Source organism: Pleurodeles waltl, chromosome 11 (assembly GCF_031143425.1).
Source record: "Pleurodeles waltl isolate 20211129_DDA chromosome 11, aPleWal1.hap1.20221129, whole genome shotgun sequence".
NCBI lineage: Eukaryota > Metazoa > Chordata > Amphibia > Caudata > Salamandridae > Pleurodeles > Pleurodeles waltl.
Window position 1 is genome coordinate 341,425,060 of NC_090450.1, and position 26,657 is coordinate 341,451,716.

The window sequence follows — 26,657 nt, forward strand, 5'->3', positions numbered from 1 at the left end:
TATTGCAGTCCAAAGTGACTGATAAATTGTCCATCAGCTGCATGACATCAGTCAGAAGATTTCACTGTCCAAAGTACATCGCATGACAAGGAACTGCAACATAGGGACATATTCCCAAGTCCATCATGAACAGGCATCCATCTTAGCTCATCTGCACAGGTTGGAAAATTGCACGCAGTCAATTTCCACAGATCCTCAATGTACTGGGTTTAAGGTTACTGTCTCGGACTTATGGGTAAAAGAATAGGACAAATATTTCCAAGCTAGCATTTCATGGAAACGAAGTCTGAATCTAATGTGTGAGAGAACAGTCTCTCTTTGCCAATGTCACATTTCTTTCCAAGTCATAGGCCTAGAAAACCAATATGGCTCAACTAAAGCTAATTAAATTAACATGGCACAATCATTTTATGCAGAATAATGCACATACAACATTAAAATTATAAATTAATCATTAATAATCTTTGTCACTGTTCATGTCACATTAGACTTAAACAAAAGAACTCTGCTAATACCGCACTAGGTATAATGCAGAACTGCATTTTCAACATTTGTATGTGATATTTAAAACTTTTTTTGAAATTCAATATTGTTTTAGTGGAAACTATTAATTAACACAATAAAGAAACACATGATATCAAAACAAATGATTATGCTTAAAGTTTCAGAGCTATACCACATCTCTTAAAATCACTATTCTAAAATGAAGGCACTTTAATGCAGGCTTTCAGCGCACCACTTCACACTTAATTTGTTAGGACTTCAAATAACAAAATGCAAACTCTGTCACATATAGATGATTACTGTGACATCACAAGTAGCAACAACATTTCAGCTACATCAATTCCCTTTCTGATGGCAAATCAAGCCATCACATCAGATTACAATCGTGCATATCAATGAGGCATATAAAAAAAATTGAGGTCGATCCAGGAAAGATCTTCTGGACTCCTTTAACTGCTTAACGTCACTAGAATAGATATTCTGTCTAGTCTCCCCGGTCAGTTTCTTCCTCTTTTTTGCCCCCCCTCTGTGGGCCCTCATCTCTTTCAGCTTCTGATATAACTTACAGACACCAAATTCAACTAAAGCACACACAGATATTTCCAGTATAAGTATTAAAATACTGGCAACAATTCCTCTCCCTAAATTTCCAAACCACTTTCCAACTCCTAAAAAATGACTCCCTGTTGATTACCAGGCACCTGTTGTCTTACTCCTTCGGGACCTTTTTCAGGTTTGTCATATTCACAATGTGCTTTCTCAGCTCCTTACTATTGTCAGTTATGTAGGTACAACATTGTTGAACCTGCAACATCTTACAAACTCTGCCCTCTTTTGCAAGAAGTATGTCCAGCTATAGATGATTTTGTGAAACCAATAATCTTACGGGCAACCATTTCAGTGCCTACTAACAAGGCACCTGCTGTATCTGTAGATAGCTTATCTACAACTGTTGACAACTTCCCTATCTTGTGATCATTCAAGATCACTCCCACAGACTGAATTATGCCACCAGAAATATCTCCTACAATCTCTGTTGCACTGGCACCTCTCGACTCATATTTGACTTCTCATCCCAAACAGGATCATGGAAATGTTCAATATAATAAATCTTTGGAAAGACTACTCCTAGTTAACATGTTCCAACCCATCGATTAGGTATCTTATAATAAGCATTTTTCCCCACAGATGAAGTAAACTCCTGGTATGACGGGGTCTTGCCCAGCTAATGTGAACGTCCAAACACTCAAACAAAAACTTGTCTACATTCACTAGTCCCTACACATTACCTTTCAGTTTTTGACTTAAATCTATATACACACAGCTCCCCTACAGGTTGCCAATCTAAGGCAAGGGATCCTTGGTTACCTGCTAATAAGTGAACCTAGTCCCACTCCCTTCTCTACCTTAGCTTTCAGTGCTCTTATGTCTTCAACTTGTCATATAAACACCTTTTCTACTGTGGTGAGAATACAGATCAGATGGTTTCTATGGGCTTAGACTGTACCAGATGTCAATGTAGGTTCAAAGAAATACTCCTACACTGTCAATGTTTTTAGTCTTGGCAATGTTGCTCAAATATTTCATGATGGGAACAATTGAAAAAAACATAATTAGAATAATAATACTGGAAATACCCTTGCTGATACAAACGAGTCAGCAATAAACTACAGGAAACTTCATAATTCAATGGGATACCATGATAGGATATTCACTCACTAACAGGTGAAGGCAACTGGGTGCAGACGTAGCAATTTTTTAACTTCCATGGTAATAACATTCAGATAGTAGCTTATAATATACATTTGCAGACAGATTAACTTTGGAACCATCTGCATGTTAACCTTCTCATTGAACAAGGACTTTGTGTTTGTTATCAGGCTTGTAGAACACGGGAAACTTGTGGGTTTAACCTCTTATGATTTAATAGGTCTGGGTAAACTCAATACAATAAGCAACTAAATAACTATAACTGTCACAACTAACACTCCTACGCATAAATATGTAAACTTGCTAATTTTGTTTCTATTCAACACCATTTGTTCTCTAATTTCACATAAAAAAAATGGAAAAATAAAAAAATGGAAAAATGTCAATAGTGACAGGAAAGTATTCTCAACTGTCTCTGGTAGTCCTTTTTTTATTTGTGAGCAAATTAAACTGCGAAATTGTCTCTTCAGCAAAGTTCAATGTTAATTGCAAAAATCATTTTGCTCTTCTAAGAAGTTCATCAAGTTTTTCTACCAAATGTTCAAAAACCCTCTAAAAAATAGTTCAAATGTTTCTTATAAAAGTGCAGGTGAGTTTGAAATCACCAATAAACACATCCAGGATGTAATGTCTCAATCCATCCAGTGGCAAAGGAATTTCAAAGTTCAGTTCTGCCACAGGAACCAATTAAAAATGTTCAACTGGATACATATTGTTGAAACAAAAAGTTGCAATTTTTTTCCCTCAATCATTTGCTACACAGTATGTCCATTCATGTGCTGGGTACTTTTCACAAAGAACTCTTTCTCTCTTTGATCCCCGAGCTACTGGTCTGTCTGCATCACTGTCACTCCAACCAGATTTGTAAGTTTCTTCTGAACTTGTTGGCGGCACTACTGGCACAGTGTGTTCATTTGGCCATTTGCCCCCAGGCACAGCTACTTTTGCTACAGCAGTAGGTCCTTCTTCAGCATCTGAGCTTTACAGAGGCAACTGTTTATGTCTCGACCCTTCTGTACCAGCCACTGCTGTTGACTCACTCAGACCCCCCCCTTAGATGGTAATTGTGCTGTATCAGTTACTTGTGCATCCCCCACAGCTTGACTAACCTCTTCTCCACCCTGATGATACAGACCGAAGCATGTCAGGTAATCCTTTGCAATATTTCAGTACCAAGTCATCTGCGATGTTCACAAGAACGTTTGCAGGTACAGCTCAATCAATCTCATAGCGCTCCATAATAATATCAAGTGGAGACAGGACAGTTTTTCTGTCTGGAGTACTGCACAAACTCATCAAAACAAGAGGCAATGCATCAGGCCATTTCAGAGAGATGAAGGCACATACTTTCACCAGTCTGGACTGCAAAGTTCCATTATCCTGCACCACCAATCCAGAAGCCTCAGGCCTGTAGCTGAAATGTTGTCTTTGCTCAACTTGTAATGTTGCATACAATTTCAAGACTTCACTGTTGAAGTGTCCCGCTCGGTCTGACTCTAGAGAAGTCGGGAACCAAAGCCTCGGAATCAGCCTCCAAGTAACAGTTTGGCAACTGTGAGACTTATTTTTCCCCATTGGGTAATCCTCAACCCAACGAGAGAAATTGCAAACAATAACCAAGATATATCTCAGTCCATTGCACAAAGGTAGCTCAATAAAATGGAGCTGCATCCTGCTGAAGGTCATTCTGATCTGCCAATGTGACTCAGTATAACTGCTGTACATTTACCTACATTCATCTGCTGACATGTAACACACCCATGACAAAGGACCTCTGCCATCAATCTGAATCTGGGCTTAAACCAAGTTTGCTTGAATGTCCTAACCATTGCATCACAACCAACATGAGCAGGATCATGGTAATGCCTAGTCATGAGTGGTAACAAACTATTAGGCATCAAAACTCCTCCATCACTTGAAACCAAAACATCGTCTTCATATCGTTTGTCACCCCTGCTGTAACCCAACCTTGCTGTTCTCCCTCTGACACATCTTCCTGCAACCTCCCAAGTATGTGTAACAGTTAACAGAAGACTGTAACTTGTCTCATCATTTGATTCATTGGAGTACTCACCAGTAAGAGCAGTACAATTCAAAGCACAGTATTGTGCCACCTCTCCACCATAGTTGTTGCAGAGTTACATAATCGGTGGCTCTGCGGTGTGCAAAGCACTTCACAACCGCAATTTGGGCAGGAAACTGTAATGCATTCAAAAGATTATACTCTTTATCTCCATTACTAATAGGCGATCGAGAAGGTGTCATGGAACCTCTCTGGGACCCCAACTGGTCGAAGTTGTGAACGACAACAAAGCCATATTGACTTTCAGTAAAAATTGTCACCTTAAGCTGTTCAGAAACACAGCATGCTCTTGTAAGAGCAACTAGTTCAGCTACTTGGCAGAAAAGCCTCCTTGAAACCAGGAAGTTTCAACTACACCTGAGACTGTACAGACTGCATTGCCAGCTCTCAGGGTACCATCATTGTCTCTTATAGAGGAACCATGAACAAATATTACATGATCAGATTCGGGAAGTGGAATATCTTGAATATCAGGTCCTGGGTCGGTGCATAGTTCAGTGACAGCTGTGCTCAATTTCATCAACATCATTTAAATCTTTATAATTCACCAGTAACCGCATTAGATTTGTTGGGTTCAAAGTATTACATCGCTTAAAAGATATGTTCTTTGCAGCAAGTATGATCAGCACATAGCATGGTAGACGTGCACTAGTTAAATGATGCGTTTTGTTGCGGGTTAATTTCCAGAGAATGGGAGACAAAAACATTCAAAGGATGACACTTAACAATGCTTTCACACTGTTCAATGCTGACGTTTACAGCTGCAATGGCTTCAAGGAAACCAGGCAAAGTCGAAGCCACAGGATCAAGAGTGGCAGAAAAATATGCCAGAGGTGTGTTGGCATTTCCATGCATTTGAGTCAAAACTGAGAGAGCATATCCCTTCCTCTCACATCAGTACAAAGTAAACATTTACTGCAATTAGGTATTGCCAAAGCAGGAGGACAACAGAGATCTTCTCTCAACTCGATGAAGGCACATTTGCAGTTGTCATCCAATGGTTACGGATCAGATATATTTTTGTGTGTCAGCCTTTGAAAAGCCTTGGCCAAAAGAGAAAAGTTTGGAATCCACTGGCGACATTAGTCAACCATTCCCAAGAACATACTGGCTTCTTTCTGCATCTTTGGGGGATTCATTTTCAGAACTGCTGAGATTCTGTCTTCCAACACCTTCCTTGCACCTTTCTCAATGGGGTGACCTAAGTACAAGACTTCTTTCTTACAGTACTGCAATTTTGTCGAGGAGAATTTATCCGTTCTCAGCTAAGTGCTTCAACAAGGCAACTGCATTTTTCCTGAATGCTTTCTTAGTATTTGATGCTACTAACAGGTCATAAATATACTGAACTTAAACTGAATGGTAGGGCATTTAAAGGGACTCAAGATTTTTCCGCAGTCCGATAACTGGAGACTTACCTGTACTTCCCACTATCTTTCTTTGAATTCCCTGCTCTATCAAGGACTCAATCATTGATGCAACTCCTGCAATTGTTTCCGGTGTCATGCTGTATGGAGGAATCCTCGATACACAGCATTTGGTTTCACAGTTATCTTGATAGGCTCAACAACTTTAATGAGCCCTATATTTTTTCCTGAAAAGTCCCAAACTTCGGGAGACACATTATCTTTTAAATCTTTAGATAAGCCATTGTAAGTCAACATTGGGTACAATGCGACACTCAGAGTTTGAGTCACAATTTTAAATGCTGCTTCTTCATCATTCGTATGGATCTCAAAACCATGAGGTGTACAACTGATGGAACAAATGAACTTGCATAGCAAGTCGTGTCCAAGCAGACTCACAGGGCTTGAATCATACACCAACTTGTGTTCATCCTCAAAGGAGCCTATTTTTATGGGTACAGATTCTGTTACTGGGCTGGACAATTGCTCATTTTCAAGTACTACAACTTGAATTTGCTTTCTGAAATGGGGAAGGTTGGGTACTTTTGCTGTTCTGACAGTAATGTGTGGGACATATTTGTCTACTAGAAATAATACATGGTGACCATTGACATCACTACCTACATATGGAACACACTGATCTACATCTAAGGAAGTGCCAAGCAGGCACTCCTCTTCTTATTTGGGGCATCTTAAAACAAAAATGTCTGAAAAATCATCACTTAGCTCAATTAAAGGAAACTGTGCTGTCAACTAATTTGCATCTACATTTGTAATCTGATTTAAATTATGTAGGGAAACATTTGTCTGTTGTTGGGACATCGAGGTTTGTGGAACTTGCATAAGCTGTCTCTGGGACAAGTTAAAATTTTGCATTTGGGGTCTCTGAACTCTGCCTTTGAACCCGATTATTGCCTTGCACTAGTATCATTCCAATCACTCATGTATTTTAGACCACACTACTTACCCATAAGGTCTCAAGGCGCAAGGCCATCATTTTGCATCTGATTATTATTTGCATCTGATTATTATTTGCATTAAGGGGACACAGCCTCTTCCAATAATCAAACTTGCAGCACATGTGACATAGATTACTCCTCTTCCAAGTCAGCACATCCACAACTCCACTCTGATCTGAACACCACCTTGTTCTCTACCTTGTTGCTGGAAAGTTAACTTCCTGTTACATTCCCTGCATACCACCAGTATTTACTGCAAACTGTTTATTCGGACTAGATTTCTGTGCAGCTTTCGACTGCATTAGCTTCTCCTTCCACTTTTTTGTTTTAATTACAATTTGTTGCTGCAGTATTTTGCGTAGCACAGGACCTTATCAATCGCTTTGTTCTGTCAACAAATCAAATGCTGCTGAATCATGGTATTTATGTCTGGCTTCAATTCCTGGACGAATCTGAACACAAAATGACCCCCATCATTAGCCTCTCTGGTCTCATGGTCTGAGTACCACTGAAATGCTTGAAAACCAGCAACAATCTCTCATAATAGTTGTTGGACTTTTGCTTATGCAGGGTCATCCCCAGACTTTTTTGCCTCCTGCCTCCTATATTTTTCTGACATGTTGCTGTTGGCTTTTCGACTCTGAGCACTTTACCACTGCTAACCAGTGCTAAAGTGCATATGCTCTCCTGTCTAAATTGTATGTAAGTGGTTCATCCATGATTGGCATATTTGAATTACTAGTAAGTCCCTAGTAATGTGCACTAGAGGTGCCAGGGCCTGTAAATCAAATGCTACTAGTGGGCCTGCAGCACTGGTTGTGCCACCCACATAAGTAGCTCTGTAATCATGTCTCAGACCTGCCCCTGCAGTGTCTGTATGTGTATTTTTACACTGTAAATTCGACTTGGCAAGTGTACCCACTTGCCAGGCCTAAACCTTCCCTTTCCTTACATGTAAGGCACCCCTAAGGTAGGCCCTAGGTAGCCCCAAGGGCAGGGTGCAGTGTATGGATAAGGTAGGACATATAGTAATGTGGTTTATATGTCCTAACAGTGAAATACTACCAATTTCGTTTTCACTGTTGCAAGGTCTGTCTCTCTCATAGGATCGTATGGGGGCTACCTTTAAATATGATTAAAGTGTAGATTCCCCTAGAGAGTAGATGGACATGTGGAGTTTGGGATCCCTGAACTCACAATTTAAAAATACATCTTTTAGTAAAGTTGATTTTAAGATTGTGAGTTTGGAAATGCCACTTTTAGAAAGTGAGCATTTTCTTGCTTAAACCATTCTGTGACTCTGCCTTGTTTGTGGATTCCCTGTCTGGGTCAGTTTGACAGTTGGGTTGTTTTTCACCTCACACCAGACAGTGACACAAAGGGAGCTGGGGTGTGATCTGCATTTCCTGATTAGCTATCTCTGCTAGGAGGGAGGGGTGGAGTGGTCACTCTCATCTGAAAGGACTGTGCCTGCCTCTGACAATGCTGTCTCCAACCCCCTGGTGTGTGTCTGAGGCCTTGCCTGGGCAAGGCAGGATTTCACAAGAAGGTGTGAGTCCCCTTTGAAGGAAGGTGACTTCAAAGACTAAAATGGGTATAAGAAGGGCACCCAAACTTACAAACTTTAGAAACACTTCTGGAATCAAGGGGAACCTCTGCCTGGAGAAGAGCTGATCGCTGAGGAACAAGTGCTGCCCTGCCTGTGACTGTGCTTTGTGGAGCTTTCCTGCAGTGCTGCTTCTGCCAGAGTAAGAGGGCAAAGACTGGACTTTGTGTGCCTTCCATCTTGAAGAAGAAATCTCCAAGGGCTTGATGTAGAGCTTGCCTCCTGTTGTTGAAGTCTCAGGGATAGCAAAGACTTCTTCCTGCCAGCACCTGGAGTCTCTGGAGAGACCCCTACTCTGCTCTGTGGTGCCCTTCCAGTTCCTGGGACCCTGAAAGGAGAGGCTGGCAGCCTAAGGACAAAAATACACGCACCGAGCGCCGTGCGGAGAAAAGATCGACGCGAATCCGATCGCGGCTGAGAAAACGACGCGACGCCGGCTCCGCAGCTGAGAAACGACGCCGCAGGAAACGCGACCGAAGAATCGACGCCCGGAGCAGGAGAAACGACGCGCAGCATCGCTGACGAAGGCTGAGAGATCGCAACCTGCGCCGCGGGACTTTCGGACCGTCGCGTGGCTGGCTGTTTCGACGCGCATCGCCGTGCCGAGTTGTTTTCGACGCATATAACCGTGCAGGGTTATTTTCGACGCGCACAGCCCGTGCGGGGTTATTTTTGACGCAAACCAGGTACATTTACACGCTAGCAGCGCTAGTGTGTTGTTACAACTACCTAAAGACTCTTTTTATTTTAAACCTTTTAAAAATCATAACTTGACTTGTGTATGTTGGATTTTTGTCGTTTTGGTCTTGTTTTGTCTAGATAAATATTTCCTATTTTTCTAAACTGGTGTTGTGTCATTTTGTAGTGTTTTCATTAAGTTACTGTGTGTGTTGGTACAAATACTTTACGCCCAGCACTCTGAGGTTAAGCCTACTGCTCTGCCAAGCTACCAAGGGGGTAAGCAGGGGTTAGCTGAGGGTGATTCTCTTTTATCCTAACTAGAGTGAGGGTCCTTGCTTGAACAGGGGGTAACCTGACTGTCAACCAAAGACCCCATTTCTAACAATAGTAATGTATTGACTGCTTAGATTCCTGAATCGTTCTGTCAATCCTAAACCAGTCAATGTCTTTAGGATACACCTTGTTTTTCAAACAGTCAATCACTTTCTGATACTTTTTCCATCACCTCTTCAAACAGCGCATTTGTCACTGGATCTCTTGGAGGTTCACCGTCAGGCCAATCAACAGCAACTTTACAGTCAGCCCACAAATCACTCAGAACCAAAATGTCAAACAATGTATTCAAATCTTCCCACAAACATTTGGAAAGTTTCACAAATCGCTGTCTGCTTATACCACTCCGCTATTTTCTCTCTTAATTTCAGGTAATCATTTGTGAAGGACAGAAAATCACTCCTACTCCAAGGTACATGAATATATCCTCTACCTGGGATGAGTCTCATGGGAAGTATTTTCACATATCCCTCAAGCTGACTTGATCCTGCAGGAGGCAGTTCTGTTCTTGTTTTCTTCTAGTTGCTTTCCTGTGCCCATCTTCCTTAAAACTAGTCTAAAGCTCCCCATTTTTTAATGTAACATATTAATTGCCTAATCTGCAATCTCATTCGAGGAGGTCTCATGTTCAATATATCCCCGGCACTAAAGTCTAGTCTGTATACAAATCAACAACATATATCTGGGCTAATTCAGCTAGTCTACCGTAAGCTTGACCTGCAGTTTTATAATGTCTTTGCACACAAACTGCAGTTCGTCTTCAGTGTAAATATCTAATTGAACTGTATCTACGTTTCCCAATATCATCTCGTTTAATTCCAAATTAGATTATGTCCAATGATCTATGTAGTTCTGGGGCATGTTCTGCAACTCGTTTCTCCTGTTGCACCTGCAGGACTCAAATTATTCAGCCAAACATTTAATTGCTGATCAGTAAAACCTTGCAAACATATTGGATTATTCAACACTGCTTCTATTCTTCGAAGACCTGTAATTGTTAGATCTGTGGTACTTGCCATAGAGGTCTCTTCTGGAGTGTTAAACGGTAACCTCCTATTTAGGGTACCACATCTAATATTCAGGGTCTGTTCTGATCTGGGCACAAAACACAGTGAGGCTCTCCGAAGAAACCTCACATCAGGGATAAATCCTGACTGACATGTCAGATCAGAAATGCATGTAGGGAGTCAATGGTCTTGGAAGAAAATTAAATATTTTTCTAAATCTCATGGGCTCACAAATCCATATGCACTATTTGTTACAAAGCCACTTGGAACAACTGGGGTATTCGGTATATTCTGAACATTTTGAACATTCAGAAGATTTAATGATTGTGGATTATTTCCAGCCATGCTTAGCGCATACAAAGAAACAACTAGACCTATTATCACTGGAACCGTCAATGCATCTGGGTTCATGTAATTCACTGTATTCTGCAGAACTTCCAATCCTAAACTCCGTCCTGTCAAAGTAGCATTTAAACCTTGTCCTGTTTGATTCAGGGTAAAATTCTGTACTGGCTGATTTGGATTAAAATTCTGTACAGATTGATTTGGGGTAAAGCTTCAGACTGGTTGATTTGTATTGAGAGTCTGTCCTTCTGCACTCACCTTTGGATCTGGCACTATCTGTTTAGGGGTCTGTTCAACTGGAACAGTAGGCCCACCAAAAGTCACATTTCTCGTTGCTTCACTTGTCGCTCCTATCTACTCAGAATTCCATGGAGTCAGATGATTTAACCATAGCCAATTTATAAAACCAGCATTCAAATCACTCTAATGAATTCAAGCATTCTTTTCAGTATCTTTTCCTATTACTCGTTCTGCCTTTTAATTACTTCTTGGTTTAGGCTTTCTCCTTCTCCACTAGCAATGGCTGGATACAGTCTAGCTCCTTCAATGGTGTCTGCTCTCCAAGCTTTTTGCTGATCATCCCATCTTGCCCCTGTAACAGTCCTTATTGCTTTCCTTACTCTATTCTCATATTTATCTTGCTGTTTCTGATGAGTGATTTGTTCCCAAGTATTAAGGGCATCAAATTGTGTGGGTCTTGGAGGCAGTCTCATCTCAAAGTATCTTCCCTGGGTTCTAAATAATTCTTAAATTAAATTAAATCTTCCATAGCCAGGAAATGCTAATGTGTCTTCTTTCTCTGCAATCTTATAACATTGTTCAAGCCACAGTGATGCATGAAGACCTTTTTCGGACAAAACTGGATGACATGGAGTACTTTTGGGTGGGGTCTCTATTCCCTCTCAAACTGGTATAAATGTTATCTACTTTCAGCAGACTTCATAATGCTTTAAAGAACTTCATTTTCAATCAAATTCAATAATTCACAATAAACTTTTTGTTCACAATCAGAAAATAATTCTGTTCCCACAATCCTTGTTTCGATGTTAAAAACCAACAGCAGTGCAACACTATGAGGTAGTCCACCAGCACCGGGGCAGCTTCACATCAACTGACCAATACCAGCGCGAGAAACAATGAGGTCAGTCTTCCTTCTCACAGCAGCTCCCCCTTCTTTACAATTTCTCTCACACTAACTCTTCACGCAAACCTAATGCGAGCAAAAAACAACAAACTAACTTCTCACTAAAAACCAACCTGCATGCTCACTACAGGATGGGGTAACCAAACACTTCAAAGCATTATGGAGCTAGACTTTCCGACTATGCTTCCACAATTACACAATGAATGAGACTCGACCAGCGAATCTCACTCCGGTTGATAAAGGTCTTCCATGTGCACTGAAGGTTTCATTAATACCAATCACCCACATTCACTCAAGGAATACTCTTGGCACTGTAGACGACTTCTCACAAGAACCTTATACTGTAGACAGTAAATTAATACTCACACAGACTCTACAAAGGAACCAAGCTGGAACTCCATCAATCTTCAGAACGAACCACAGAACAAACATTTTCGAGGTGGGCCATTTGCATGACAAAAATTAAGGACCCTTAACACTATGCCTAATTATCCACCCTACACACACACCGCCCCCCTACCTCCTGGAGGGAGAATTCATCTTACTGCTACCTAATTTGTTAAAGCATTTTCTAATTTTGCTCTTAATAAGGTCAATGGGCCTTTTCACCCAGCATAAAGGGGTAGAAAGTTGAGGTATCAAACTCAAACAACAATTCAGAGTGACAGTATGACCTATTTGGCCATACAAGGACTACACCAGTTGGGAATAAAGTTAAGGATTTAATGACAGCGTAATTGTCAGAATTATGCAAATAGTTCTCAAGACCAGACTATAAAAATACAGATTCACCATGGGTTGTCCCAGGCGTCTAAAGAAATGTAGCCACTCTAAAATCAACAAACCTAAACACTAATAGCAATACAAAACATCAGCAGAATTATTAGAGGACTTGAAAACAAGCACTGTTCAGTTCTTTTAAGCATGAAGGCAATTTAAAATTCATCTAAGTTAGCTAGCTAGAATAAGGGGAAAACCCTACAAGTTGGCAAATTTCAAGTTCACATGTGCTGGGCTAAAACACATGAGGGCAAAGTGTAAAAACAAACATTTGCAATGCAATAGGTCTTGCATTTGCGAGAGTTAGAGCTATTGGTGTTTAAAATGCATACCTGGACTTTTTTGCCGCATAAATTGGTCAACCCTGCCGCTTAATTTGGTCCTCTCTGCCACGTCATTCCAGTGGCCCTGCATATAACTAAAGCACTTCCATTTACTCTCTCTGTTCCAAGACTGGAACAAACTTCTCCTTGCATCTGTGTTGTTGTCTGTACTCGGTGTTCAGTAAAGAAAGGAAGTCTTGCCCTTTATCTATGTTTACTCATGAGGACATGGTTGTTGCCTGGCAGAAAAACACCAACAGGGAGAAAGACTTGTGGTACTATTGAGCTACTTCATTCCATATCTGAATTAAAGGAGTATCTTGACGAGTCTGCCACTTAGAACACTTAAGGGGACGAACAGTACGGAGGATCATGGGGGGGTGGTGGCAGGGTGATTTTAGTGGCACCAGTTTGAATAGCGTCCTGCCCAATTTCACAGAAAGCATATAATTTTCAGGATCCTACACAAACTGTAAGGGCCACACGTTTTTGCAGTTTTACACAAAAATCATTGATGGTGGAATAAAGGAGCTATTGCAAGTATCAAAAATGTTCAGAAAGAGCTAACAGAGAAAATGTTCACAGAAGAGTGGGAAATAGTTGCATTACATGGGAGTTGGGTGCTGATGGATAAAAATCCACTTCTGGATATGTGAATGCAAAAAAAACACTGGTTAATCAAATTCATCAGGTGTCAAGCAACAGAGAATAAAGGTGTGAGAGTGGTGTGTCACTAAATATTTCTGATTTACCAAATTCTATTCCACAGTTAACTGTATGAGGAGGAAAATCATGTTGTCTGCAAGGTATAAAGAATATTATTTATATTAAGAAGTATTTTACAGTATTTTTTATTCTGGGTTATTACTTTAGATGTCACTGTGTAATTAATGAACATTTAACATTCTGTATTGAGACTTATTAAAGTAACTGTTCTTCCTTCTATCATATGCACAACATCACCTTAACTACAAAAAGTGCTCTCTTGAAAATGGGACAATTGCCTATTGGAAAGAATATTAAATATCTTATGAGCTAACAAACCAATTGAAAATTACTCAAAAGCCTTGTGGAAGGGAAGGATGCCTGTACACATCCTGGCTGTATAGCTCTAAACAATGTATTCCTTCAATGTGTGGTGTTTCCACTTTAACACATGATTGATGATAGCACAGGTTTACATATGGAGTCAACAGGCAGAGCACCATTAACGTCCGACAGATCTTCAATCCCTTGTCAAAAATAAGCTACTAGAATGGAAAGCAACCGACTATGCGTTTAACTTAAACACCGTACCAATTGTGTCAATCTAAAATAAACTCACTTGACAGCAAAACATCACTTGCGGGACGTCGTGATAAGTAAACTTTGCCAATCATCTTTAACAATTGGAAACTAATGATTAGCAAGAGGTCCAAAATGTTAATACATAAAATCATTTAACATCAACCAGGTCAGTCATACAGGTCCAAGCCCTGCAGGATTCATGTGATGGATTATGGATGCAATAGCAGTGCCTTGAGCGATCCCTGAAGTTCACAAGTAAATCAAGACAAGTACACTAAGAACATATTTCCTTCAAGATTTATTAAAAATCATTCTATGGAGGTAGACAGCATGAACATGCGTTACTAAAGCGGTTAAAAACTTAAGCAATAAAGAACAACATGGACACACGTTTATTTTGCTGATCAGAAGGACACCAAATAGCACAAATACAGGATTCTTACAAGAGTACGTGCAAGTATTGAAAGCACATGAGAAAAAGATGTTAAGGATTCTCAACACCGGAGTAACAGAGATACTGTGCGATCTCCTGTTGGCAGAGAAATCTGCCTGACAAAAATGCTAAGGGCATGAAGAAATGGGAGCCAGGGCCGCGGGTCTCACCTGCTGCCGTGGAATCTATGCTGCAGCGGATGGGTGCAGTGGCAGGGGGAGAGCTGGCAGCCGAAGTCACTAACATCAAATAACTGTGCCCGCTGCCACCCTCCTTGTTGGTGCTGCAACAGCGGGAAGAGCTCTTCTGGTGCCAAAACCTACTCATATAGCGCCTCTGACCTCTCGTAGCCTGGCCGGTAAGCAAAGTGGGCCACCTACCGCCAGCGATCAACGTGGGATCCTGCGGCGCAAGATTGATGAAGCCTGCCACCGATGTAAACAGAGACAAGCAGGAAATGCAGCAACGGGAGTGAGGTGGTGAGGGAACGGCACCGTGGGCCAAGGCAAAATAAATAAAATGTTTTTAATATGCAATGAGATGGACGGGCAGCGCTGGCCTCGCAGCCCTCCAGATTGTGGTGAGAAGCATGTTAAACTTTAAAGGGGGCAATTTCAAAAGGGACAGGGCGATGCAGTGTGGCGCAAGAATACTTGTGACAAAAAAAATAAAAACAGCGACAGGCGGTGGGCAAAGTTTCATATGTCAGAAGTGCAAGCAGCAATGGTGGTTTTGGTGTATTATCTTGGTCTTTGAATGTTTAGCAAATGTGACGAAGATAACTGCGTTACAGCCCTGTTTACAGAAACAGTGTTGCAGCAAAGCTAAACTGAGAGCAAGAATGCTCTGCAAATGAAAAGGGAAGCTTTGCAGAACACTAGCAGGAAACCAAGAACAAAATGTTCCCCAAAGAACAGATAAACATGACAATGCGTAATTATACGGTTGTTAATCCCTTTTCCAAAAGAAAAAAAAAGAGGGACAAAGAGGCATGCTGGCCACTAGCAAACAAGGATTTTTAAATGAAACTGAAACAAACAACTGAAATAGCTTTAAGCCCACAGCCGTATGCTAAAGTATACAAGCGGTCGTACGCTTAAGCTCGACCTAAAAAGGACAAAAATAATTTGAAAAAACAACATCAGGGTTAAAATGTGACTAACCAAGGTTGGCAAAACGTAGGTAAAAAGGGAAGGTGTCAGCATTTCAAACCTTGGCCAAGGGTCTTCTCCTTGGGTCAGGGGAAACAGTTCTAAGTCTCAGCAAAGAGTTGGTAAGGAAGGGTAAGAGGAGAGAGGTCTGTACCTCTCAGGGTCCAACGTAAACAGGGAAAGACTGCCACTAACTCAACTGGGGAATGGTATATTAAAGTCCAAAGTGACAAATAAAATTGTCCATCAGCTGCATGACATCATTCAGAAGACTACACTGTCCAATCAAAGTCCATCGCATGAGATGGAACAGCAACATAGGGACATCTTCCAAGTCCATCATGAGAAAGGCATCCATCTTACTCCTCATTAGAGGTTGAAACAATTGTCAATAGTCCATTCCCACAGTTCCTCAATGTACTGGGGTCAAGGTTAGTTTCTCAGGCTCACAATGAGCAACACAATAGGACATATATTTCTAAGCCAGCATTTCATGTGAACGAAGTCTGTAAAGAATATGTGAGAGAACAGTTTTTCTTTGCCAACATGACATTTGTTTCCAAGTCACAGGCCCAGGAAATCGATACAGCTGAACTAAAGCAAATTAAATTAACATGGTACATTAATTTATGCAAAATAATGCACATATAACATTAAAATTATAAATTCACCATCCATAATCTTTGTCAGTGTTCATGTTACAGTAGAATTAAACAAAATCACTGTTAATACATTGCATTAAGTATGCGAAACTGCATTTGACACTTGCATGTAATATTTAAAACACTTCTTTTTAGAAATTCTATATTGTTATAGTGCAAACTATTAATTAACATGATAAAGCAACACATGAAATCAAAACAACTTATTACACTTAAAGTTTTGGGGCTAAACCGCATCATTTAATATATCACTATTCTATAATGAATGCACTTTAACAGAGGTTTTCAGTGCACCACTTCACAGATAATTTGTTAGGACTTCAAATAACTAAACATAAACTTTCTCACATATAGATGATTACTGTGGCATCAAAGGAAGCAATAACATTTCAGCTACGTCACCATGCCGCTACTTGTAATGCTTCACATACAACGTCACAACTATTGGCATTGCCAATACTTGTTTAAATTGTTTTCAATGCTGATTAACTCATGCTGTGGATTGGTCTCTATTGTGGTCTTCAGCCTTCCCAAGGCTATGACATTTGTGGGGGGCTGGCGGGGAAGGGGGTGCGACTACGAAAGTGATGTTGGGGTGGGAGAGTAACAAAGATGGCACAGAGTAGAGCAGCACACAGGTAAGTGCGGCAAAAGCAAGAAAGCGGACTGCAGAGTGACAAACGCAAAAGAAAAAAAGTAGTTTCCTGAATATGAACGGTGGAAGATAAAAGTAGTACAATCAAAAGGAAAGTGAAGAAGCTATACTCAAGGGAAGGGGCACACTCAAGAATCCAAACAATCTACGTCTGTCTTCACTTTTCAACAGCTTCTTCCGTTTATCCCCGTTTGTATTTCTAGTTTGGTCTCCATCACTCTTGTGCCTTCTACAGATGCTGCAGTGAATCATCCTCTCTGCCCTGCTCCTAAGACTCCCTCCCACTACATTTTCATAATGTGACCTTTCTTCCCAGTGATAGGCTTACACAGGAAAACAAAAAAAGAAAAATCACCAACTTGTATTATTTGTATTACTTTTAAGAACATAAATATCTATGGACCTGATTTAGAGTTTCAATCTACTCTATGACTACACAGACAACACATATATCATCAAGCTGGAATACAAAGTAGACTTAATTAATCTGCTCCAGCCTGACCATTTGCTCCAAGACATGGACCAATGGATGCTAATCAACCACCTTAAATTCTACCCATCTAAAATTGAGATCCACAATGGCCACTAGAACTCAGGGACTTGGTCAACCCCAATGACATCAACCGAAGTAAGAAACTAAGGCGTGATCATGAACTTTAAAACCTCTTTCTCCTCCAAAGGAACTAAATTAACAGAAGAACTTTCTCTCTCCATGACAAGCCTCTGAATCATTTTCTCTCATAATGGTTTTTCTAAGAAGAACTTCTGTGTTCCTCATTGTATCACATCTGGAGAAGGATAATGCACTTATTAAGGTGCATCACTCTAAATACTCCCAAGGTAAAAAATGCAGCAGCATTGCACTTACTGCAACCACATATAAGTCACCATATTACACTAGCTCAAAAATTGGTTGCTTCACTCCCATCCTTCAAAGCACTTTCCAGTGTCGACAAGGAAACCAAAATAAAGCTTGCCCTCTAAACTGCCTTTCAAGACGAGTTACATCAGTGGAAATTCTCTGTCCAGACAGCAACATTTTAATACTTTCTCCAAGCAAATAAGAGAAACATCCAATAGCACCAGCAATACAAGAAGGGGTGAAGAGCTGGCAGTTTTCTAACATATCACAGCCTGACAGCAAAGCAAAGTCAGACTAACACACCCACAAAGCAGTCAGTCACCCACATGCAATGGCAAATATAAATCACTCCATTAGGCTCCACTCCAAGTCACAATACAAACATACACTCAACCAACCAAGCCCAACTATGGTATGTACATGGATAATTGACTACACTGTTCATTTGTCTTGCTTCACTCTGTGATTAAGCGCAGAAATATGTGTAAAGCGTCACTACAGGACACACCAAGGGTCCCCAGTGCTGACACAAATACTCTTCCCAGCCAGCCCTGTCACACCATAAACCTACATTCATCCAAAGACTCACAACAAAGGAACGGACTGTGGGCCATCGCCAATATGAACTCCAGGGCCTCGGGGTGTAAAACAACATCAATCCAATGAAAGATTTGTTACACACCATACTTACCATAATTCAAATGTGCATTTGCTCTAAAGAATGTATATTCGGAGAAACAAATGTAGATTAGTACTAACCAACGGCCATTTGGACCAACCAAGTAGATATGAAACTGTGAATCTACGACTGCACCAAAAATATACATTTATACCAGTGAATGTACATTCGCAGAATGAAATTTCCCTGTTGTAATATTGGAATAGCATCCTATTCACATAGGAAAATAAACATGTACAAAGGAGAAGCCATGGCCATTGGGGGAAAAAATACTGCATGCATTTATCTTCACGTAAGAAACATAGAAATCATACATAATCAGACTGGTCAACTCTGTACTGAGAACTACAAAACTTTACACCGAAACTCATTTAATGCAAAGTTTTAAATTACATTGTAGTCAAGGTACAAAAACGTAGACTAAATAGCTGGGCATATTCCTTAAAAAAAAAAAAAAAAAAAGAAGAAGAAGATTGGAGTGAATGGAGCTGTAAATTTGAACAATTCTGCGGATTTCGATTCTGCCTGCCCAGAATGTAAAACAAAAAGAATAAATGCAGGCAGAATGTCCCACAGCACATGAATGCCTCTTTTTGCACAATCAGGAATGACCAGACGATGTATTTACCTTAATGGCAATTGCATTAACTACACTAGGGGGTAGAACGGGCAGAGCACTAGCGCTCCCTCAGTGGGCCTCCCACCCCCCTTCCCTGGGAAGGGAAGGGATAAAAGGAGAATCGCTTCCCCTTCAATCCACCCCCCCTCCCCGGTAACGTCTGATGTGTCAGCGCGCAATCGTCATCAGAGGTCACCTCCCATCACGCTGGAAGCAGGAGAAACAGATTAGTTTCTCCTCAATACGGGGGCTGGGGAAGTCAGAGAGACATGTAAAGGAAAGTCTTTTCCTTTTCATGTCTCTCTGAACATTCCTGCGGTCCGATCGCATTGTGCCCACTAGACACCATGGAGTTTTTTTTTTTTTTAAAGAAATTCTAGGGCCATTTCTGCCACCCCCACCCCCGGAAGCAGAAGCCACTAAACATCAGGAATGTTTTTTTTGTTTACTTTTATAAGGGGTGGGGGGGCTTAGGCAAGGCTAGCTCCCCAGGGTTAATTATTAGGCCTTTTCTGCCCCCTTGGGGCAGAAACCACTAGACACTAGGGATTTTTGTTTATTTGTTTATATTGATAAGGGGAGTGACCCTTGCCTAAGGGGCCACTCCCCAGAGGGCAATTTGTTTATTAGACCTTTCCTGCCCCTTTGGGGGCAGATAGGCCTATATTAATTAGGCCCATCTGCCCCCAGGGGCGGCAGAAAGCCACTAGACACCAGTGATTTTAGTTTTTTTTATATTGATAAGGAGACCACCCAGCAGCGACTAGGGAAGATTTTTTTTTTTTTTTTTTTTTTTTTTTTAAAGGGAAGGTTGGGGGTATGGGTATACCTTCACCCCCAAATAAATGGGGACATAGTTGTTCTGCCGACCGATGGGAATTGGGAGGTGCAGAAGACCTACTAGATGACAGGAAATTAAAACAAAAACAAAAAAATAGTGGGTTGGTGGCTAACAACCAGTATGGGCATGGATATGCCCCCACCCCAACTGAAGGGGGTAACAGTCTTTCAGCTCTCCCCCCGCACACTAAAACATCTCTTGCTTGCCGTCGGATAAGGACATTTGATTAGATTAGAAAATTTGATTATTTGGGGTTTTGGTTTTACATTCGGGATATGAGAGCTTGTCTAACTCTCAAAATCATTCCATTTGGAATGGTGAGGGCTGCACTTTTTGGACTTTGGGACACTGCCATGGAGAAACATCTATGAGACCTAAACACATCTGAAAACTAAACATCTGGTGAGTCCAGGGTGGTGTGCTTCACATGCACCCACACCATTGTCTTACCCACAATGCCCTGTAAACCTCCAACTTTTCTGGAAATCACACATTTTCCCCCCATTTTTGTGACGGAACCTTCCGGAATCTGCAGGAATCCACAAAATTCCTACCACCCAGCATTGTTTCATTTATACCAATAAAAGTTCTGCTTCACTTGTCAGCCTAAAAACATTTTTTTTTCAAACTGCCTTTTTTTTTTACCCGCTTTTGTTCCCCCTCATTTTTGACATGTGTTTGGCTCTTCCCTGTCACAGGCACTTGGCCCACCTACACTAGTGAGGTATAATTTTTACCACGAGACTGAGGGGAACGTTGGGTGGTAGGAAATGTGTGCTGATGTGGTGATCCCACACAGAAATATGGGAGAATTTGGATTTTTTAGCTAAATTTTGGGTGTGGTGAGGATTCTGGGTGAGATAAGAAAACACTGGGGGGCCATGCAAGTCACCCCTCCCAGGACTCCCTCAGGTGTCTAGTTTTTAGAAATGTTTGTGTTTGGTAGGTTTCCCTAGATGGCTGCTGAGCCCCAGATCAAAAATACAGGTGCCCTCCCACAAAAATAGGTAGGTTTGTATTTGATAATTTTGATGTGTCCACATAGTGTTTTGGGGCATTTCCTGTCACGGACACTAGGCCTACCTACACAAGTGAGGTACCATTTTTATCAAGAGACCTGGGGGAACGATGGGTAGAAGGAAGTTTGTGGCTCCCCCTGATTCCAGAACTTTGCAGCAATGTGAGAAAAAAGTGTTTTTTTGCCAAATTGTGGGAGGTTTGCAAAGGATTCTGGGTAACAGAACCAGGTGAGAGCACCACAAGTTACCGCATCCTGGGTTCCCCTAGGTGTCTAGTTTTAAAAGATACACAGGTTTGGTAGGTTTTCCTAGGTGCTGGCTGAGCTTGAGATAAAAATCCACAGCTAGGTACTTTCACAAAAAAAAAAAAAAAAAAGAAAGGGATGTATTGGAGCCGGCACTGGCTTTAATTGGCCTCATCACTCGAAGCTTTGTGAAGACAAAGATTTATTCTTTTGGAACAGTAGTGCAAAGAGTTAACATTTGGGCTGTCAATCAATAACCTAATGACTTTGAAAGAGCTTTGACATTGTGGGGGCATTATGTGCAGCCTAAACAATTTGCCACTAATTAATGTCATTATCAGCACCACGGTCTGTTATGTAAGAGGGTTAATTAAAAGTGGGAGTAGGACTGATCATGACCACTAATAGAGTGGATTATGTATACACAGTGCTTTCCATCACAGGCTGTGACCTAGGAGCACTAAAAATACATAAGTTTATTTTCTCCATTGCACCAAGACTTAATTCTGTGGCTCCCTGGCTACACACAGATCTCTGCAGTGCATGAACTAATAGAGATTTAATAATGTATTATAGAGCATTTCCCAATGAATAACAACTTTTCAAACTTAGTTTTTATTTAAACTGCATTTTATTTTATTTGGAAATACCCGACGGTGACAGACCAAAAAAAGTACATATTTGTTTTTAGCCACACCGTTGACCCCGCCCCCAATGAATGCAGCATCACAGTTTCCATACTTTTTTAATGCACTTCGACCACTGACTATAACTGACCTGCAAGCCAGACTGGCCAAGACCACAACAGCTGACATGGGGAGGGCTCAGCCCTAAGGGTTTTGCCTGCGTTCCTTCTAATCAAAGGTACAGGTTAGCACAAGTCAGGTGATCAACAGTAAACTGGTGATGCAACTTTTATAGTGAATCAACACCAAGAAGTGAATCATAGCAACAACAACAAAAAAAACACATGAAGATTAATTGCAGTCATTTATGTTAGTGTTCATCATTCAAATCTTCAGCTTCACTAGCAACAATGAACCATCCAAACCAAAAATAAGATTTCCAGACGTGCCTGGAAGGGCTAGGGTACTGTCGGTCACAGATAAAAAAAGGACACTAAATGACTTTTCCCACAGGCAGAAAACGTTTCAGAGATGTTGTGTGGTGAAGAATAACTACTGGGTCATTCACCAGTGCTGTTGCTAGCATTCTAGTATGATTTATCCAATATGGAAACTACCTGGAGGAGACAGACAATGGCCTAGGCTTCTCCAATGAGTAGCTTGTAAGCTACTGATAGCTCTCTATTAATTTATAAGTAGCTCTTCTGAATGCAGCCCAGCTTACTAAGTTAGAAGCTTTCTTGAAAAGCACGTACTACAAAACATAGTCCTCACCTCCACATTCACAGCTTCTATGGTCTCGTCCAACAGTTTCACCTTCAGCTGTAAATCACTGTTCTTAACTGGCACAGATGAAGTAGTCCAAAGGTTCTGGCCAGGCTCCAGAGTGCTGATGCCAGAGTTCTTCTGGGGCCCAAGACGGGAACCTGGTGTTTGCAGCACACGATATGTTCCCTCAATTTCCCCCATCTTTCAATCGCCAGTAATGGCTGTGAGACCTGTAAGGGGAAAGCAAGTGAGGTCAAACAAACTCAAACATGTACAGCTCAAAAAACAAAAACAAGGCACAGATTGCGAAAAGGCTCTCCCTATTATCACAACAGGATTCAACAAGCAACGTATATGTGTATTTAGAAGTCAATTTAAAATTCATACCATGCAAACAAGACATAACTGTTCCCATCTCTTTTTAATCTGGATTAAAAGATTAGAGCAAACGCACTGAAAAGAAAAAAAAAAACATTTTTTTCGTGCCACGTCACCAATTATTGTAGGGTAGATGCAAATGCGGCATGCAAAGAAAACTCAGCTTAGTTATACCGTAATCACGTGTGAAACAAAGAAATAAAATAGCTAGCTAAATGACGAATCTATATGTGGAGTATCGACTTTAAATATGCCAAATAGTTACTAAAATTCACAAACGTTCCCATTCATAATGGCTATCTGAGTCTTCATTAAATAGGTTTTCGTGATTTGTCTCAATCACTTCCAGTAAGAGGTGGGGTCTTTTTATTTGCACTATTTTATTAATATCTGACCAGGACGACTACATACAGAATTAAGTTCTCTTGTGGACTACCAAAAATATAAAAATAAGTTTGCAGTATGAAGTTCGTTCTCTGTATGCCTTTACATTTAGTAAAAATGTGCTAATGAAAAATAATTTAAGGCTGGGAATGTCACCAACAGTGTACCCTCTGTAGAGAGTAAGAACAAAAGTCAATGAATGACCCATCATAGTTGGTCAGTTCACAGGTAAATAGCGTTTTTCGCGTTCTTCACTGAAGCTATGACTATTTGACAACTGAAAAGACCTAAAACCTGGGCTAATGAGACTAAAAATGTACATCTTAATAAGCTTGCTTTATACATTTCATTCACTTTCCCTAGCTATTTCAAAGATCATGACATAAATAATACAACTCCCAACTACAAAAAAATAATGACGGAATGATAAATGACTTGTCCTGCTACAGAAGAAAAGAATTAGAACACAATAATCAGCTTCTTAGCATGTGAAGGAACTTACAGACGGAGAAGGAAAACTTTAGAACAAAAAGAGGTTGATGCCAAAACCTTTCAAAAGTGACACCTAAACTCTGGCAGAAGATCTGAGAAGAAACCTATCTACAAAGGTAAATCAGCTTCTACTCAAATGCCAAATAGACTTGCTAAAAAACAACCTAAAATCGTCTGTGATATTCAAATGAGGCACCAAACCACTCCCCTAGTTTTTTTGTTGGTATGAAGAACTTGCCAACATACCAACAGATTTTCCTTTCTTCTTGAACACTGAAGTAAAAAATACGGACGCTTTTTCCGCCATTATTTCCTCTGTCATGTGAAGAAAATCAGAAATCGTGGGTAAAGCTTACAGGCTAAATACTATGCACGAAATTACACAAGAGTTGGCTAAACAACATACAAACTCGCCTAAGAAACCATAACAGTGATTCTCACAGCACAAAACCTCTACCCTAGTGTTTACCAAAAGTAAGTAATCAAGACCAAAACTCTTGACTACTATTGTAGTACCAAAATCCTTAGCTACTAATGTAATCTCTGAAATTTCTACATAAAAATATCTTTCAATGGGCTTTAACGCAATTTAATAAAAATTCACACTTAAAGAGCTATTGGCTTGAATATATGCCTTTCACTAAAAACAAGCAAGGTCCATAGCTTTTTCTTAATTAAGAGATCGGACCAATGGCATATGACATACTTTTTCTCCAATTAACCAGTCAGGCCTACTGCCTTTATCACTGGCTTGTTACCATAACACATAAAAAGGCCTACAGGACTGAGCATAATCATTCTCACCAGGCAAACATCAGGCAAAGTCATAAAATTATAAATATGTACAAAATTAGAGCTGGAAAAACAATATTCAACTTCTTCTGAGAGGGGAATAACAAAGACTCTCACAGGGCACAGATGTTGTGGTCTATCAGATAGCCTACTAAACACATTGTTCAGAGCTCCTGCCAGCATTGAAACAAAAAATCCTGCAGAATCCTGAATCGCTGGCCCCCAAATTCCCTCAGAGCATCCTGTATACAGCAGAGAGTTAGATTATTACCCCCCCTCTGCCCCTGGAGCTGCAAACGGGGACACATCATGAGCAGCCGGAACGCCAGCTCCCGCAACAGGAATAAGGCCTACGCAGTGCGCCTTTGCCTGGAGAAGCTCCTGCTACCGCAGGTGGGAGAGATGTCAGAATGAGAGACAGTTGGCAATTGGTGAGGACCCAATAGACTGGCTCCACCTTTCACCTGTCCTGAGGGATCTCTTGCAGTCAGGCAAGACAGTCCCTGCTCCGTTCTGGAATGCTGCCCTGAAACGTGTGGCGTGGAAGCACCAAAGCTTTCCTGGAAGTGAATACAGGGGCTGCGAGTGACAGCAGACAACAGATCTGGGCCCAGCGGTGACCACTGAGGTACTCTGTATAATCCTTTCACTTTTGGCGCCACTGCCTTTGAACACACACCACACAGGCAGGATGCCCCCACAGACCTCACTAAGCTTGGCAAGGGAGTTGGCACTCTCCCCCTGCTCACAATCGGCGGCAGGCTGTGCCCCAGGGAGCCATCGCAGCAGGAAGACCTTATATACAGGGAGACACTGTAAGCAGAGAATGGAGGCTTGTACTGAGGCTGTTTAATATATACCAATACAAAAGAGTGACATTACAGTGGCCCTCGTGGTGATATCCTGGTGCCCGGGACTGTGCCCCTTGCTAGCACTAACAGGGCCTACTGTTGCCACACCAGTTGTACATTACACAATCCAAATGGAGGCCCGTACCTGGGAGTCTCAACCCCACTCGGATTTACTTGTGGAGAATTCCCCTAATATGGCTAGAGGTAAAATGGTGAAGAACAAAGCATTACGCCAATCACAGACCAACAAAATTAGTAATTATATGAAAGCAGCGGTGGTGAAAGAAATCACAGAAGAGGCTCGAACGAACAACAGGCAGGACTGTACGCCATCACACATAACTCAGGGGCAACCCCTATCAGATGTTATGGAAGCAATCAAGGGGTACCGTTCTGAACTGGTAACAAAAATTGATTTGATCGCTACTGACGTAAACCTTCTGCGGGCTGACCTCTATGAAGTGGCAGACAGAGTTACAACAACTGAAGAGAATTTTGGAACACTACAGTGAGAGGTAGCTGCTCTGAAACAGTACCTCCAACCTCACCAATAACTTCTGAAGTGAAGAAACTCAGAGAAGACACTGAGGGAAAGTCACAGAGGAACAATTTACAAATTGTGGGGTTCCGAGAAAAGGCAGAGGGACAGTCTGCAGAAACCTTCTCGGAGGAATGGTTTCTGTCTGGCATGCCCATACAAGGACTATCCCACTTTTTCACAATATAAAGGGCACACCAGGCCCTGGCCCCTCTGCCGTGACCTGGAGCACCGTCACGCCCAATCAGTGCTCGCCTATCTAACTATAGGGACCAGGACACTATCCTGTGCCAGGTACGGATGAATGGACCCCTACAATTTGAGGGAAAAACAATTGCAATCTTCCCGGATTACATGCACAGTGTATAGGTCCAATACAAAACTTATGTGGATATAAAAAAACAAATATGATCTGTGGATCCTAGATACAGCCTTATGTTTCTCTTGAAACGGACGGTGGTGCATGAAGGCAAGGTGTCCTTTTTCTTCAAAGC

The 26,657-nt window shown here is 41.2% G+C and overlaps 1 protein-coding gene across 3 annotated transcripts in view; it reads right to left on the reverse strand.

Moving 5' to 3' along the window:
* The window catches only part of FARP2 (FERM, ARH/RhoGEF and pleckstrin domain protein 2), a 1,575,889-nt gene that overhangs the window by 1,529,393 nt on the left and 19,839 nt on the right, over window positions 1-26,657 (reverse strand). For all 3 annotated transcript variants that reach the window (XM_069213633.1, XM_069213634.1, XM_069213632.1), the window contains exon 2: window positions 22,735-22,958. In XM_069213633.1, the coding sequence (XP_069069734.1) occupies window positions 22,735-22,929 (195 nt within the window). In that variant the 5' untranslated portion in view covers window positions 22,930-22,958. The remainder of the gene's footprint in view (window positions 1-22,734; window positions 22,959-26,657) is intronic.